We start from the raw sequence: 18,114 nt of genomic DNA on the forward strand, positions 1-18,114 counted from the left end.
TAAAAGAATATCCTTGTTGCAAGTTGTTAAAATTAAACTTAAAAACAGCTAAATGCCAGAAACATACGCATTACATAATGTGCATTTCTGCATACTTCAGTGCTCAAGGGGGCGACAGTGTTCAAACGTCTGCACCGTTAAACCAGATGTGCTATTGTTTGTGTAGCTAGCTTTAAACATGTCAACATATTAGCTCACTTTAACTTGCTCAGCAAGATTCTCGACATTTCAGCTAAAACAGAAAACTACCTGCGTATGTTTCGGGCCAAATACAAATAATTCCTGCGTTGCGTTCATCCATCTCAACCCACTTGTGTGCTGTTGGCGGATGGTCCTCTATCACACGACATTCTACATTGTAGTTCTAGCAATACAGCATAGCAACCAGCATAGCAACCAGCATAGCAACCAGCATAGCAACCACGAGGGGAGACCCGTCACACAAGAACACGGTTGGACACGCACAAGCCCCGCCCCCCTCCAAACACTGCATGTTTTAAATACCAATAATAAATACAGTAACCATGGCAGCGCAGCACCAGAGTGAGGCCGGGCACTTCAGCTATGCTCACATGTGCTTTTTTTAGTAGGCATTTAGGGTCAAAGGTCATGGCAGGGTCTCTCTCTCTCGCGCACACACACATACATACTTACACACACACTCGCTACATGAGTCTGATAATGTTACAGATCTTCACAGCTTAAAGGAGCTAATACACATCCATGCATTCGCGCGCGCACGCACACTTTCAGGTGTACCTTGAAACAACAACCCAAGCACAGATGCATGCAACTACTACTGCGCCTATCTACACAAATCCACCAATCACAACATTCTCTGCCTACTTTTTTTTGTAAGTCAACAGCCCTCCTCCTGCTGTCTCGGAAATGAGATGCTTTTGTGTTTTCGTATTTTTCGTTGTTGTTGCATGTTTTTTTTGGCTTCTCTACATGCACCATCGTGCACCGCTAACCCATGAAAATATTAGCACACATACGATACACACGCACCAAAATGGTGACCAAGCACACAAATGCAAGCCGGAGTAGCTCCAGTGTGTAAGACTAAAGCAGTATTGCAGATCAGAAATACAGTGGACACGCACACACACACTCCAGCAGCAAGATTTGACAGTGTCTTATCCGCCATTGTGTATATATTATAAGTAGTGTGTAAGTGTGTGTGTGTGTGTGTGTGTGTGTGTGTATTGTATGCAAGCTGAGGGTCTTTAGTAAAGTTCATGGCTTAAGGAATTGCACAAATACACACACATATGCTACGGACACACACCATTTCCCTACAGACAGAATCACTCCTCGCGACAGACCCTTTAGTTTCTACCAGCACGTGTGTGTGTGTGTGTGAGTGTGTAGTGTCAGTTATTGTCATTGGCTCAGTAAAGCGTGTAAGCGTGAGTGTTTAGTGTGTGTTGGATGGCTCATCTTACACGTGTATAGGTAATATACAATGTGTGTGTATGTGTGTGTGTGTGTGTGAATGGAAATGTCAGTGGATGTAAAAGACCGAAAGAGAGCATGTGTGTAAGTTATTTGTTAATGTGTGTTATTTCAGCTCTCGGGGGTGAGCTGTGTTTGGATGTCCACTCTGCAGATGGGACACTTCCTACTGGTGGCCAACCACTGATCCACACACACCTGATGGAACAAATGCATACAGGGTAACCGCCTGAAAACAGAAGAGACAGATAAATGGTTTATTAGGACGAGTGGTGCTACATTAGCATACAGCATTTTGTATTTTGACATGCTCTGTTATTGTTGTGGGCATCCTGTATTACGCACTTTGCAGTGTTGTTATTGTTAAATAAAACTAAAGCTATTAAAATAGATTTTTATATTAAAATTAAAATAAAATGATTGAAAAAAGAATATCCCTTTGTAAGTTGTTCAAATTAACATTTAAAACAACTACTTTAACTAAAACTACAACTAAAAGTTCTAAAGTTACTAAAACAAATAAAATAAAGCTAAAGCTAAAGCTAAAGCTAAAGATATATATATATATATATATACACACTACATAAACAAATTACTAAACTAAAAACGAAAATATAAAAATAAAAGGCAATTCAAACTTTTGTCAGTCTAAATACTTCCTGTGGTTTTAAGTTAACATGTTAATAATTTAACAACACATTTGCATGGAATTTACATTTCAAATAAATGCTGTTCTTTTGATCAAGGTTTCCAAAAAAATATGAAGCTGCACAGCAAAATTGTTTCTTGAGCAGCAAATCAGCATTTTAGAATGATTTCTGAAGGATCATGTGACACTGAAGACTGGAGTAATGATGCTGAAAATTCATCTTTGCATTACAGGAATAAATTACATTTTGACAAATTCAAATAGAAAACAGTAATTTCAAACTGTGATAATATTTCACAATATTACTGTATTTTTGATCAAATAAATGCAGCTTTGGTGTGCAGAAGAGACTTCTTTCAAATACAATAAAACACCTTACTGCCCCTGGACTGAATGTAAGTGTATAGTGTCATCTGTCATCTGTATTATACACTACCTGACATCTTCTCCATCCTCCAGCATGGAGAGGCAGATGGTGCATTTCTCATCCACATCACACCCTACCCCACCCCAACAAAACAAAACATCAAACCCATCCCCCTACACAAAAAAAAAAAAAACACAAACACCAGCATGTTAGCAGCAGAAAACTGTAGGCTGAACCTGAAGATAAAAGTGTGAATGTGAACAGTGTGTGTATGTACCTTCTTGTATTTGTGCGGGAAGGTGAATCTCTCTATGGTGGTCTGTATGGCCCCTCGGCTGACGCTTCCCAATCGATCCTCCAACTGCAGCAGCTCCTGCACAAAATCAGTGTTAAACAGAGCAAAGCATGAACATATGTGAGTTACTGTTCATCTGTCTGTGTGCTTTACCTCATAACTCTCCCGAACAGCAGACGAGTGTCTGCTGGGACTAAAGCTCTGCAGCGCCAGCAGATGAAGCTGTGGATACGGATAATTCCTTATCTCATGGACAACCTGCAGAAAACACAGCATACATGACTAAAACAACTGAGGACCACATTCAACACTTGCACTTACTATTAAATGAAGAAAGGAAATCTATTAATAAAACTTATAATGTTTTATATATATATACACACACAGCTATTCAAAAGTTTGGAATCAGTATGTTTTAAAGAAGTCTGTATATATGTATACTGTATATATATATATACACACGCACACACACACACACACACACAGACACACACACTCACCACTTGGGAGGTGTTTCTGGGGAGGTGGTGCATTCTGGGAGAGGCCAGGTAATGCTGGTAGGGTTGAGGGATCTGCTGCAGAGGATATTGATGCGGCACACCTGCTTCCACACTCAGATCCCTAAAAATACATTTTCATTTTATTAAGAGCAATTTAAAAACAACACAATCAGCTGTAGGGAATTTATGAGTGGTACATTACTTTCCCTTAATAATTGTGACATGTTTATTCACAATAGCGAGAAAAAAGTAAAGTCTCAATTACGATAAATTTTGTATTTTTTTTTATTCCATTTTTATTCCATTTTTATTCCAAGAAAAAAAGTCACAATTTCAAGATGTAAATTCAGAAATCTGATGAAAAAAGGTCTTAATTGTGAGAATTAAACTCACAAAGATGAGCTTCCAACTTGCAATTGCAAAATATAAACTTCACAATTGCAAGTTATAAGAAATGCAGATAAAAAAAGTTTGAACTGTGGGTTAGAACAGAACTCCTAATTCTGAGTTTAAAAAGTCACACTTACCTATCCGGCAACTGGAATAAGTTAACTACTGCGTTGTATGCGAGTGTGTTTGCAGAACTCACCAGTCAGTGCCTTCCGCCAGGTATCTGGGCTGCTGTGGGATTGGCTGAGGGACGTGGAGGGGCGGAGCATATTCATATCCTGGGCGTAACCGATGAGTGTTCAGTGGGACTCGCTCCTGTGTGCGTCTGAAGAGATAGAGGAATAGAATAGATCTTTTATTTATCAATTGTTTTGTCTGTTTTTCCTTACTGTCTTTTATCTTAATGAAAGATAACAAAACATTTCTAAGTGTCCAAAGACTTTTTTTGTATCATTGTATGTGGATGTGTGTTTTGTACCTGCGCTGCAGTAGCTGTTGCTGGATGAGGTATTGCTGCTGTAAGGCCTGAGGTAGGAAAGGGGGCGGGACTTCCTGGTACTGAGGCGAGGCGAGGGGAGGGGGCGGGAACTCAGCAGGCAGCGGTGTTGCCGTAGCAGCCAGGTGAAAATGCCGGCAGGAGGTAGCATGACTATGCTGGTGCCTGCTAAAATGTGCTCCTGTATGGGACAAGCAATCACAGAAGAGAGAGAGAGAGAGAGAGAGAGAGAGAGAGAGAGAGAGAGAGAGAGAGAGAGAGAAACCACACAATCAATAAAAAAAAAACATTTATTTAAGATAATAACCGTATGCCATTTATTTGGCTATGGTATGGTATTTCTGCCGTATGCACATAAACTGACAGTCACCACTGATAAGCTACTACTAAATATTGTAGAAATAATTTTCTGTAAAAGTTGCTTTGCAATGATTTGTATCGTAAAAAGCGCTATACATGTGACAGCAATCCTAGTATGCGTATGATCCACAATACACAGAAAACATTAAATAAAAACATTTATTTAAGATAATGCCATTTAACTAAGATAAGGTTATGTGATAACAATCCTAGTATGCGGTGAAATAAACAATTAGAAATAACCACATATTTAACCTGATTCAGGAAACAAGCTAAAGTTGTGTAAAATCATTTATAAATCTATTCTTAACAATTCTTATTATAAATCACACATAAATTAAAATATTCATAAAAATAACATAACAATCATAAGATGCAGTATTCAGTACATTATTATTCCATTCTAAACATGAGAAACACACACATGAACAGTTTGCTAAATATCACTTAATTATTTTATTTTTTATTGACCATGGCAACAAATAGATTCTGCTAAAATACCACATTTACTGCAGCTATTGTTATTACAGAAAAACTTGTTACTGTTATTCATCAATAAAACATTAATGAAATAATAATATAAATAAAAATAACTAAATAAATAAAAATACAGTTAGTGTTACTACAGAGAAACTGTTATAATGTAATATCAGTCATCAGTAAAACATGAAAATAATAAATAAATACAATTACAAAAATAATAAATAACAAATTAAAAAAATTTAATAATGAAAATTTTAAATATAAACAATATTGTTATTGTTACTACAGAAAAACTCATAATTTGGTATAAGCCATCGACAAGAGATAAAAGAACAAAATAAAACTAAATAAAAAAAAAAACAAAATAACAGTAAATAAAAATTCTAAATGTAACATTTTTACATTCAACGTACATTTTTTACAGTAGAAATAATATCTGTGTAACAATGGCAGCTTGGTATAACTGTGGTTCCACGGTAAATGTGTGATGTGGTGTATTATCTTATCAGCGGGACATGAAGCAGAACCAGAGCTCATTCTGATGGATATCCTGCATTAGAGAACATTACCCCTTCTTTATTTAACTAAAGCCAGGTGATAATTCTTACACCGTGACACCGTGAAAGTGAATTATTGGATGAAAATCTAAATGATGACATACTAAGTCATGTTGTAATTGACTTAGCATATCATCATTTTGACTACGTATGCCACAATTTAAACTTTTTATCTCACAATTATTCATAAATAGTATAATTTTGACTTTTATCTCATAAAACTTACAATGTCAGTTATGACTTAGTGTGATAACTTCAACTTTTTTACTTCATATTTATGACTTCCCCTCACAATTATGACTTGTCATAATTGCGACATAGAATGCCATAATTATATTTTCATCTCATAATTATGACTTTTAAAGTCAAAATTATGACTTGCCAAAGCATTTCTTTCTTACATGGACTTACATACAAAAACAGTCCGTTATGCTGCTTGATATTGCAAACTGGTATTTGCTATTATCATATTATATATTTTGACTTATTACCATAATTATTTAATAAATCTATTAAATAATTTAACGTATTTATTATCAAAATGTGTAGTGCAAATAATTTTTAGCTGCATTCAGATTAAATTATTCACAGAAAAGAACTTGGATCTGTTTTGTCAAATAAAGTAGACTGACCCTAATGACAGGTGTTTATGAGAGTGGACGCGGCTGGACATAACAGACAGATGGAGGGGTGGGGGGTTTCAGGGACACACAGAGGGGGAGGGAATGATGGGATTGAGGAGGGGGAGGGGAAGGAGAGATAGGGACTGCTTGACAGCTGCTCCTCAAAGCTCTATTTTAGCCATTCAGCTGTCCAGCTCTCTCTATCTCACACACACACACACACATGTGCGATGGGATTCCATGTTTTATGGGGACTTTCCATAGACAACAATTTTAACATTATTGTAAATCAAAAAACATACCTAAATCAAATCCAAAATATTATTAATTACTTCTCACATTATAAAATATTCCATATCAATATCTCAAATGCATTCAACTATATATTTGACAAGTAGCGAAATAAACCTTTTCGAAGTTAAATTTAAGATATTGACCATATGGAAAAATTAAACTGAAGTGTGTTATTTCATGTTAAAATAATTATCATCCCCCCTTGAGTACTGAAGTTTGTTACAGACACAGAAATGCAATAATGCATGTAAAGTATATATAACTGGACTGCATGCTTGCAATGTCTGGCTGTTCAGTTTGTGAACTGTATGAATGGTGAATGAACAGTGTAACACTATAGGTAAAGTTTCCCAAAATGTAATGGTAAAAAAAGCATGAATCTGACCTCTGCCTTCATATATAGGAATAGCTCACCCAAAAATTATAATTGTGCCATCATGTTGTTCTAATGTTGATTCATCTACCAAACTCAAAAAAAAAAAAAAAAAAAAAGAAGATATTTTGAAAAACACTCCAAACAACACTGGACCCCATTGACTTTGATTATATGGACAAAAGAAAAACAAGACATTTTTCAAAATATCCCCTTTTGTATTCTACAATAAATGACAGAATTGCCATTTCAACTTTAGTACATTCTGAAGTTTTTTGAAGGAAACTGCTGGTTTTGAATTGCATTTTTTCCCTGAGGTGAGTATGAGGACAAAATCATGTTGTAAAAGGTCATGAAAAAGATTTCAAAATGCTCTGAAATCTCTGGCCCTGGGGGAAAAGGAAACACACTCACGTTTGGAGGAGATGATGGAATTTTCCGAGTGCAAAAGTGCAGAAACTGTTGATATGGAATCACTATTGTCTCATTTCATGGCGCCTTTGGAGAAGAGAACAGAGGAGAAACCGGCGATTTTCTCAGCGGGAAATATTCCCCAGGGCTCCAGAAATTCAAGCAAAACTCTTAGATCAGCAGAAACGTATGGAGAGTGCAGTTCATGCACTCTGAATTCTAATGATCCTGTTCCTCTGCTTCCCTCACAAAACCGGGCAAAAATATTGATCAGTGAATAATAGTGCGATGCACTCGCCGTCCAGTGTATTGCACATTGCGAGTCTCTAGTAAACCATGAACTCTTCTATCTGAGATTATGACATTTATAGACTGAAAACTGTCTGACCTCCATCATTACAAATAAAGGTCATCACCTAAAGGTCAAGCAGCAGAGCTTAATGAATGAGATCTGTTGAGATTAAACCTCATTCAGATGTGTTTTTCCTGCCCTTATAGCCTGACCCTTAACCTTTAACACTTTCTATCCCATGATCCTTTGAACTAATGACTAATCTACCTTTATTCAGACCAGTTTTCCCTGCAGGCTCTAGAACTATAAGACTTTTGCATACAGTAATTAATATCATGTGTCTGAACAGATCGATTTTCTGAGTGTTGAGAGACTCTATACATGTTTATGATGGTCATCCGTTTAAACCATCAAAAATGTGTGTATGAATAAACATTATAAGAATTAACTAATCATATTAAACCTCATGTACCTTAAAACCAACATGAAAAGCCATTTGACCATTTTAATTTCATAATCTGATGTACTTCTGCTCACCAAGGTCACATTTATTTGGAAAAAATAATAATAATAAAAAAATTGTGAAATATTATTATAGTTTCAAATAACTTGTTTTATTTTAATACATTTTAATATGTAATTTAATTCTGTGAAGCAAAGCTGAATTTTCAGCATCATTACTCCAGTCTTCAGTGTCACATGATCTTCAGAAATCATTCTAATATGCTGATTTGCTGCTCAAGAAATATTTCTGATTATTATCAGTGCTGAAATAATCAATAAAATGAAATACAGTCGTGCTACTTCATATTTTTCTGAAAACAAAATTATTTGATGAATTAAAAGTTTAAAAGAACAGTATTTATTTAAATTAAAAATGTCTTTACTGTCACTTTTGGTCAATTGCTGAAAAAAAGTATTCATTTCTTAAAAAAATAAAATAAATAAAAACTGACCTCAAAATTTTTAACGGTAATGCATTTCCAAATGCAACATATGGACATTTAATAAAAAAATTAAATAATTTTTTTGTCTGTCAAAAGTTGACCAAAATGACTGGAGAGGAGATGGATTACAAAAATATTATGCATATAAAGAATGTGAATTTCTGACATCAAAGACTTTACGCATTGATTTTCACTCGAACCCCATTTCTTCAGAAAGAACTATGAGAACGAAGGCAGGAGGTCAGATAGTGAGATGCAGATGGAAAGTGTGAGACTTGAAGTGACTACTCAGTCTACATATTTGTGAGTGCACATTTCCCATGATTCACTCTGGCAAGTGGGAGGAGCTGAGTGATGACTCGAGGGAGGGGCCAAAGAGGCCATAGCGTGGAGTGGGAGGGGTTTGAGGGAACGACACATGAAAATCAGCAGAGAGCACACTGAGGGTTAGGGGAACATCTACAGTCTTTATTGGAAAATATTAGTATGAGTGGAATTTCGTGATCATAATAATAATAGTAATAATAATAATTCCATGCAAATAAAGAGCGAAGGCAAGGCCCAACCATGCTCCATAAAGTTAACATAACAGAAGCAGCATCCAATGGGTAGATGTGTATGCTACAACACGTCAGTACAGCAGGACATGTCTACACAAAGATACATTGGAGTTTGCTGTTCAATGTTCCAAACCAAAGAAACAATCAAAATCAAGAGGAAAATAATAAACATGGTCATGCATTACAGCCTAGTACAGAAACAGAAGGCAGAGAACCACAACCAAAGAAATAGAGACATTTCCATACTAGGAGGACTTCTACAGTGCAGTTCTAGTGATCCCTGTAAAGTGGATGACATTCGCACTCGCACAGCGCTAGGAGCGCCGCTCGGTAGCGCTAGGCTAATGCTGGCTTTGCAGCATGGACAAATCAAATGAATGAGGGGCTGTTTGAGTGGCGGTCGGGTGCAGTGTGCCAGTCAAGAGCCAGAAACTACCGCTTAGATACTTGTTTTTGTTTCTTCCGAAGACAACTGTTTTTTCTTAAAATACACCATTTAAGTCATCTTTAAAGGAATAGATCACCTAAAAATAAACATTTGCTTAACATTTTCTCACCCTCAGGTCATCCAAGATGTAGATGAGTTTGTTTCTTCATCAGGTTTGGAGAAATGTAGCATTGCATCAGTTGCTCAGCAATGGATGCTCTGCAGTGAATGGGTGCCGTCAGAATGAGAGTCCAAACATCTGATAAAAACATCACAATAATCCACATCACAGCTTTTCACTTCTCAAGACGTTAACTGTTGGACTGGAGTGGTGTGCATTAATGTGATGTTTTTATCAGATGTTTGGACTCTCATTCTGACGGCACCCATTCACTGCAGAGCATCCATTGGTGAGCAACTGATGCAATGCTACATTTCTCCAAACCTGTTCTGATGAAGAAAAACTCATCTACATCTTGGATGTCCTGAGGGTGAACACATTTTCAGCAAATTTTAATTTTTAGGTGAACTATTACTTTAACACTGTCATACCATATAGAAAGATATTTGACATTTATGAGCAGTATGCTCTTCTGAAAGGTGCTTGATGTCAACCATAACAGTCTTGAAATAGCAGCATTTCTATGGTTTCCATGTGTTACTCAAGGATTAATAAAGCTCAGTCCTTTAAAGATAATAGCACAATGGATGTACAAAAAACATAATATACCTGACGTTATATATGAAGTCACTCACTCTCGTGTCATTCTATACACATATGCTGTCATTTTTCCATGCAACTCAAAACAAGTCTTTTAATATCTATGCTACAACCGTTTTCCTTAAACAGCTATTTTTAGCTATATTTAGTACCATAAAAGAACCACTTGTATTTTGGCCTTCAAACCCACTGAATGCAGCTGAGATTTCAGAGCTTCTGCAGCGAAGAAAATAAGTAAATAATACCTTCAATTTCACTCGTAAGACATCAGAAGACCTGAAATATAGTGTATGCGTCATTTAAACCAGGGTTATTAACATTACCTAAAACTATTAAAAACATTTTTCTTAGTTGAGAAGCTGAAATCAAATAAAATATTAATATTAGAAGAAAATTTTAAACTATAAAAAATGAGAAATGTTGCCTGAAATAAGTTTACGCTGAACAATTAACATTACTAAGTGGAGGTAAATAAAAATGTAAATAGCAATATTTAAAAATAATAATAATAATAATAAATTATATATATTTATAAACTAAAAATCCATTTAAAATATGTGAAAAATGTCAAAAAATTTACAAATAAATGAATGAAGTATATAAATGATACTAAAATAACACCCGTTTAAACTACCATCACTGTGTGTGTTTTTTTTGTCCTTTCCGGAGCCCCATTAATATCCTCTAAACATTTTATGTTTTCCACAAAACAAATAACAGCATATGGTGTTCGAATGACATAAAGGTGAGTAAACACTGAAAGAATTTAATTTATGCAAACTATTCCTTTAAGGAAGATGATATAGATTTAATTAGATTAAATCATTAATGGGTCACCCTAGGGAGGCAGAACCCACAGAGCGAAGGGTCACCGAGTGAGAGATTATCGATCCCAACTGTACATACATAATTAGACAAATTAACATCAAGCATCTCTAGTAAGTTTCTGAGTTTCCAAATCTCTGGCGAATCCCACCGGCACAGCACACCTTCCCAAAAGACAAGACAGAGACAGTGTTTAGGGGTCGATCAAGCCCGGCTATGATCGAGTGAGAGGCCAATGCATCCACTTGACAGAAATTTACAGCAAAAATGTTGGTCTATCCACACTGAGAATGGAACAAATCACAATGACAGTCATAAAAAAAGCTAAATGCTACAATGAGTTGTTATTTTCGTCAAAGCAACAATGACCATTTAAAAATAAGAAGACAAGAGGATTCTTCTAGAGAAGAGAGAGTGTTATTCTGCAGTCTGGATGAGTGAGAGTTTGTTTGTAATGTCGTCTTCAGATGGAAAGAGAGGGAATGAGAAGAGGGAGTCACAACACAGCTAGATGCAGGGCAGGCAGAGGCTATAGCACAGCAGCGGCGGGTGATCGTTAGATACACAATGGAAGGGAACAGAGCTCTGAAAAAAAATGCGGTATGTAGAATCAGCCCCCAGACTATGGAACAAGGAAAAAAATAGAAACAAATACAAGCACAATCAATGAAACCATCGGTGCTAGAGCATGGCTACAAATGCACCTCAAATTATTACTATTATTATTATTATCATTGCAAACATATATCAATGCATTTGGGTCTCCTGGTGCTAATGTGTGACAGTAAAATGCAAAAATATACCACTATATTTAATGCATATTTTAAGTATCAATGCATTTGTTTTTCTGCTGGTGACAGTAAAAATCCCACACTGATATATTATTTAATTGCACACATTTTAATTAAAGATGCTGGTGCAGCATGGCTACAAAATGCACCCCAAACTACTTGAATTATTGCACAAAAACATCAATGCATTATTCTTCTGCTGGTTACAGCAAAATGCATAAACTACTATATTTAATTGCACACATTTTATATACATATTTCTCATATCAATGCACTTGGTTTTCTGCTGGTAAAACTAATGGGTGACAGTAAATTTTATATATTATACTATATTTATGTCATTTAATTGCACACATTTTAGATACAGATCTTATTATTGTTTTTCTGCCGGTGACTGCAAAATGCATATACTATAATATTATGTATTTGCACACATTTTATATACAGATGCTGGTTCGACATAGCTAAAAAAATTGCATCTAATATTATTATGTTACACTTATGGATGCATCTTATTTTCTGTTGGTGTCAACAAAATGCATAACATACTACTATAATTATTTAATTGCACATTTGATATACGAAAGCATCTGGTGAACCATGGTTATAAAATGCAAAACATGCCACGATTTAACTGCATTTTAAATATGAATACCGGTGCAGAATGGTGCATTTCTGCTATTATTATAATTGACGTGCACAGATACTGTACATGGATGCACCTTTTTTCTGCTCAGACATGGCTGGCTGAGGTGGCATTTCCTCATTCATGCGGCAATCGATGATTTGATTTTAAACCGATCCTATTTTTCATGCATTCGTCTTGTAAAAGCTGAAATTGTGAGCAGGTTCAGCTGAGGATATTTCGCGGCACTGCAGCTGCTCATCAGCACACTGACTGCTGAAGCCATGTTTAATTATTCATAAACAAAACCGCACACGGCGGAACGGATGTGAGGGAATTTAACGGATCGTAACGCGTTACCTACAGAGCAACGCTCGCGTTCGTCGCATCGCGCTGAAAGCTTGTAATGAGAGCGTTTTAGTTTGACGCGCCCCAATGAGGAGCTATACACGCAAGACAAATACATGTACACGCTGCATGAACGCGTAGAGTTATTTCTGTTTTAAACACATATGGATTCTGACACAAAGGATGACGCTGAGGAACGTGCTGCGCGTTTTCCAAAATGAGACCCGACAACGAATTATCGAGTAACGTTAAATTAAAACACACTCTCTATCTGGAATATACATATGATGGGCATTTTCTTTAATGTTACGCCACTGAGCAAATCGCTCCGCGTTTGTGTCGCGAAACACGCGACGCTTCGCCAGGCCAGCAGCCTTTGATCACATCCGCGCGTCCGCTCGATGAAAAAAGCCGCAATTACCTCTACTTCTGACCGAACCGAAGACGGGAAGAACCAGATATCCGACGTGCACTAACACCATCCTGGCTCCTTTGTTGCTGTGCTGCCCATGGACACCTTCGCCTTCCAACACGAGACCATTCAAAATGCAGCCCAGACGCCAGCTGCACGCACACAAAGAGAACGGCAGCCAATCAGCGAGCCCGGCGCCGCTTCCTGTTGCTCCGGCCTCAGCCAATCAGAGCGCTCGGCACGGCGGCGAGTCTTTTGTGAATTAGCTGTAGGGGGTTTGACGTTCTGGACGCGGCGGAAACGCGCGGCTACCAAAACGCGTCAAGATTCGCAAACTATGACGTCAGCGTGCAAGTACATTTTGAAAAATATCAATAAAAAAACTGCAGTGCAGTTAGTCAAGGTTATGCAAGCAGTCTATTTTTTGTTCAAGGAATATTCTGTTATGACCTATTTACAGCTCCTGTGACACGTTGTTCCTTACCATACATAAATAAATAAACAAATAATGGCTTTAATTAGGCATTTGAACAAACCCTAACCCTAAATATTATCCAAAGAACATGATATTTACCTGGCAGACAATAAAAAGGTAGAAAAAAAAAACTGAATGAATTACACAAAATAAAACTATACTCAAAGCAAACCAACAAATAATTTATTTTTAACTTATACACACTCAAAAATAAAAATTCAAAAACCAAAATTATATTTTTTTTTTTTTTTTTTTTGTGTGATGCCACAGAAGAACCATTAATCTAAAGAACCTTTTTTCAATATAAAGTTCCCTCTTGTGGAATGGAAAGATTCTATAGACGTTAAAGATTTCTTTATGGAACCATAAATAACTATAAAGAACCTTTATTTTTAAGAGAGCATCATGAACTTTTTAACAGTCTGTGGTAACTGGTGTATAACTGTTGTCAACAGTTTCAGATTTGACGTTTGTAGTATGTTTAGGCCAACAGAAACATGATCAACCTGTTGTTTTGTGTTTAAAAAAAAATCTTTTTTGAAAGAAAGCACAAGCAAATCACAGACAGAAAGACAGACAGACACAGGCTGTTGACCATAAAGGGGGTTGGTGGCTCTGAAAGACTATACACTCCATATGTCAGTCCTGAACCCTTCCCCCAAACACACACACACACAGTGTGATTATCTCTACCCCTTCTGTTCATACTTCTCACCACGACCCCTGTGAAGACCCTCAGCCTCTCTCTCTGTGCTCCTCCAATTATAAAGTAACACATCTCATTCAACATCGATTACACTGCTTGTTATGAAGAAACCTTTCTCTTACAGTCACTGTACTTAAAAGTATGTTATGGACAGAATCAAAAACACCTCAACCTAACATTGAACCAAGTGCAAATTCATGGCCATATCAATTTTAACCGCAGTTTGATGGGATCGTACTGACAGCTTTTAAAAGTGAGCTGACCAAAAGAATAGCAGCTTTTAAAAATATATTATAACTCTCAATGTCCTGTTTATGTGAATGAAGCGAACCTCAAAATATAGTTTTATAGACAAGAACAAACTTCTAAAAACTAAAAGTCAATGAAAATAGCAACATTCCATCAGGTCAAACATCATACAAGGAGATGAAAGCATTCAGAAGCTTTATGATGTCATAATTAACAAAATCAAGCACGATAATTCTAATAGAGTTAACAAAATGAAGTTTAAAATTGTTTAACTTGATGTCACTAGGAAATGCCAATTACCCACAAATAAATCAAAACAAAACAAAACAAAAAAAGTATGCAAATACACTACCATAAATTTTTTTTTAAAGAAAATTAATACTTTTATTCAGCAAGGATGCATTAAATTGATCAAAAATGACATAAAGATATTAAAATGTTACAAAAGATTTCTATTTCACATAAATGCTGTTCTTTTGAAATTTGTATTTAACAAAGAATCCTGAAAAAAAGTATCAGTTTCCACAAAAAATTTAGTTTTTAACATTGATAATCGGAAATGTTTCTTGAGCAGCAAATCAGTATATTAGAATGATTTCTGAAGATCATGTGACACTGAAGACTGGAGTAAAGATGCTGAAAATTCAGCTTTGATCACAGGAATAAATTACATATTAAAATATATTCAAACTAAAAACAGCTATTTTAAATTTTAATAATATTGAAACATTTTTACTGTATTTTGGATCAAATAAATCAGCCTTGGTGAGCAGAAGAGACTTTTTTCCCCCCAAAAACATAAAAAATATATTTTAGTCTCTTATAATATCTTGGCTATAAATAGCAGAGCTGAATTCATACCATCAAACTTTTTCTAATGTGACATCAGCAGACTGAGCTCACATTAGCATACAGCTGCGGGTGTCTGTATGAAGGAAACTCTGTCGTTAGGGATGAACAGAGCCTCTAGTACCCCCTCCCTGGGGGTCAGAGGTCAGCGGCTGCCTTTCCACACTGGAGTCTGTATTATACAAGGTTTGTGCTGTTCTGAGCTGTTACACTCAATCATTCACAAGTTTGTTAACTCATTTTAATAATAATAAAAACACACACACACACACAAGAAATCACAATTTTACTCTTTAAATATCTCTATTTATTTATCTTAAAATAGTTTTATTTATTCTACATAAATGTTTAAAGGAAGAAAGGCTTGCGGAAGCAAAAAAAAAATATTAACACTCTTGCTGTTAAATTAAAATACTGCCAAAATGAAATGAACAGAAATAGAGAAACACGATTCAATTAAAGGAAAAGTGTTTTTTCAAATGCAGTGGAAATCTAATAAAAACCCAAACCCCTCACGTCACGTGACTTATAGTGAGTTCAGCCACATAGGACCCTCCCTCTGTTCTCTGGATGTTGGATTATTGCTGTTTTAGGATGCTTAAATCTTTATCAAATTACAAAACATTCCAGCAGGAAACACAAGACACATGATTGGAGACAAAACACAGGTGAGAATGATGATGATGTCATCACAATGGAGGTTGCACCAGCACAATGCTGTGAAAACTGAAGAAATGCTTAACTAAGGAATGAAGAGCCGGATAATAGTTCAAATGTCACCTTTTACTCACTCTCACACCGTTCCAAACCCATACAACTTCATTCATGGAGGACAAAAGGAGAGGTTTTTGTAGAATCTCAATATTCCTTTTCTTACAATGAAAGTTCCAAAAAAAAAAAAAAAAACTTACTGACCCCAAACTTTTGAATGGTAGTGTATATAGGCCTATGTATGAATATGCAAAAGTGAAAATGAGATTTGAGAGCTCTGGTGAAGAATATTTTCATTAAATAATGCCGTTCCTCACAAAGCTACTGGTTGACTTCTGAAGATTCAGAACATAACGCACAAGTTCCATGAACTACTTTAGTAGTGGTTTAACGTCACTTTTGGAGATTTAAACATCTGTGCTCCACATGAAGGAAGTCAGTCGCACACGTTCAGAACATGAGGCCAAATTAATGATGATTATCAGCTTCAAATGCATCTCTTTCATCCTTGAGGGTGCAGGACTGTCTCTGTGCTCTTTGCTAACACAGGAAGAGCAGATACGACACATCCTGGGAATGCGAGTGTCCACAGTGACTAGTGACAGATGTGCCCACTTTGAACTCTGAAAGGACCTCACAAAAGCAGCCGGAACATGAGACAGCAGCTGGGATCCAGCAACTGCCTTCAGTACTGAGGGCGAAGAAGACAAAGTCTGAGAGTTTGAGAATGGAAACTGCTTGTGTTTGTCAGAGGGAAGCATCTTAAAGGAACAGCTCAAACAAAAAGTCAAAATTGTTTGCAGAATGTTTGTGCAGCTCTTCTAAACAACGGAGCTACACTGTACGAATTATTTATCAAAGTTTATTGGAGTAAGTTTTTCAAGAAAATACTATTTCAGTGTTTCTACTTCAGAATGTTGTTCAATTCAATGCTACTTGCTGTTGCTCTTTGTAATTATTAGTGAAATTTACTAGCGATTTCTGAGTGAAAACTACTAACTTTTTTCCGTGTAAATGAGAGAAAGTCATGCAAACTATTTTTATGGAGCTTTATGGTCATTTTTCACACAAAGCTATCATATGGCTTCAGAATACTACATTTGAAAAAACAAGCACTGAAACAATTCTTAGTAAATTTCACAAATAATTACAAAGAAACAGGAAGTAGCATTGAATTAAACATGACATTTTAAAGTAGAAAGACCGAAATAGTCTTTTTTTTTGTAACTACTACTCTCTGTTTTCCTGCTTTGGAACTTCATTCTCCCTTTTTCTGTGATTGACAGAGGTTAAGGTCCAATCAAACTCTTAGAGGGGCGGGTCACAGTTTAAGGCGGGGCTAAGGGAGCCAAAATGGCCACCGGCACAGCTTCAAAACCTGCTTCTGAAATGTCCTGCAAGGTTCGAGGGTGATACACAAGCTGAATGAAGCAGAATAATTCACATTCAGGTAGTGAGGGCTCCTCACACACAGTAGTCTGACAATTGACAGTCATGAGGAAGAAAAACAAAAGGAAACTCAGAAACCTTTCTCTACATCTGATGTTATACAGAATATATTGCCAAGACTCAAACTTAAAGGTACAGTGTACCCAAAAATGAATATTTTGTCATTATTTAGTCACCTTAATATAATTGTAAACCTGTATGACGTTTTCTTCTGAGAAACACCAAAGGAGATGTTTCGAAGAATGTTCACGCAGCTCTTTTCAATATAACAAAAGCATAGGGACTTTTAATCTCCATAAATAACAATAAAGCACCATAACACTAGACTGCATATGGACCACTTTTATGCTGCTTAATGGAAAAAATCAGCATAAATATTCTTTCATAATCATCTTGTGTGTCTCAAAGCAGAAAAAGTCATATAGGTTTGAAAAGACACAATGGTGAATAAATGATGACAGTTTTCATTTT

The 18,114-nt window shown here is 36.2% G+C and overlaps 1 protein-coding gene across 2 annotated transcripts; it reads right to left on the minus strand.

Annotated features, from left to right (window-relative positions):
- Positions 1-1,182: 1,182 nt before the first annotated feature.
- On the minus strand, positions 1,183-13,705 carry LOC109053682 (E3 ubiquitin-protein ligase RNF165-like). 2 transcript variants are annotated; one of them, XM_042778593.1, is made up of 8 exons: positions 13,214-13,426; positions 4,138-4,336; positions 3,859-3,984; positions 3,270-3,390; positions 2,923-3,027; positions 2,752-2,847; positions 2,544-2,647; positions 1,183-1,687 (listed from the first exon to the last, which is right to left on the minus strand). In XM_042778593.1, the coding sequence occupies exons 1-8, from the start codon at positions 13,272-13,274 to the stop codon at positions 1,570-1,572; spliced, it is 930 nt and encodes a 309-aa protein (XP_042634527.1). In that variant the 5' UTR covers positions 13,275-13,426; the 3' UTR covers positions 1,183-1,569. The 2 variants fall into 2 exon arrangements, 1 of the variants encoding a protein (XP_042634527.1); XR_006162889.1 differs by lacking the exons at positions 1,183-1,687; positions 2,544-2,647; positions 2,752-2,847; ... (2 more) ...; positions 3,859-3,984; positions 4,138-4,336 and adding an exon at positions 9,909-11,613 and having other exon boundaries at positions 13,214-13,705.
- Between the last annotated feature and the right edge of the window lie 4,409 nt (positions 13,706-18,114).

This window comes from Cyprinus carpio, chromosome A21 (genome assembly GCF_018340385.1).
Source record: "Cyprinus carpio isolate SPL01 chromosome A21, ASM1834038v1, whole genome shotgun sequence".
Lineage (NCBI taxonomy): Eukaryota > Metazoa > Chordata > Actinopteri > Cypriniformes > Cyprinidae > Cyprinus > Cyprinus carpio.

Excerpts from the sequence above, each read along its gene's own strand:
- LOC109053682 (XM_042778593.1), bottom strand. The coding sequence starts at position 13,274 with ATGGTGTTAGTGCACGTCGGATATCTGGTTCTTCCCGTCTTCGGTTCG. Across the intron at positions 4,337-13,213 it reads CGGTTCGGTCAGAAGTAGAG|GAGCACATTTTAGCAGGCAC; the intron begins GTAATTGCGGCT and ends TGTCCCATACAG. Across the intron at positions 3,985-4,137 it reads CAACAGCTACTGCAGCGCAG|ACGCACACAGGAGCGAGTCC; the intron begins GTACAAAACACA and ends CTATCTCTTCAG.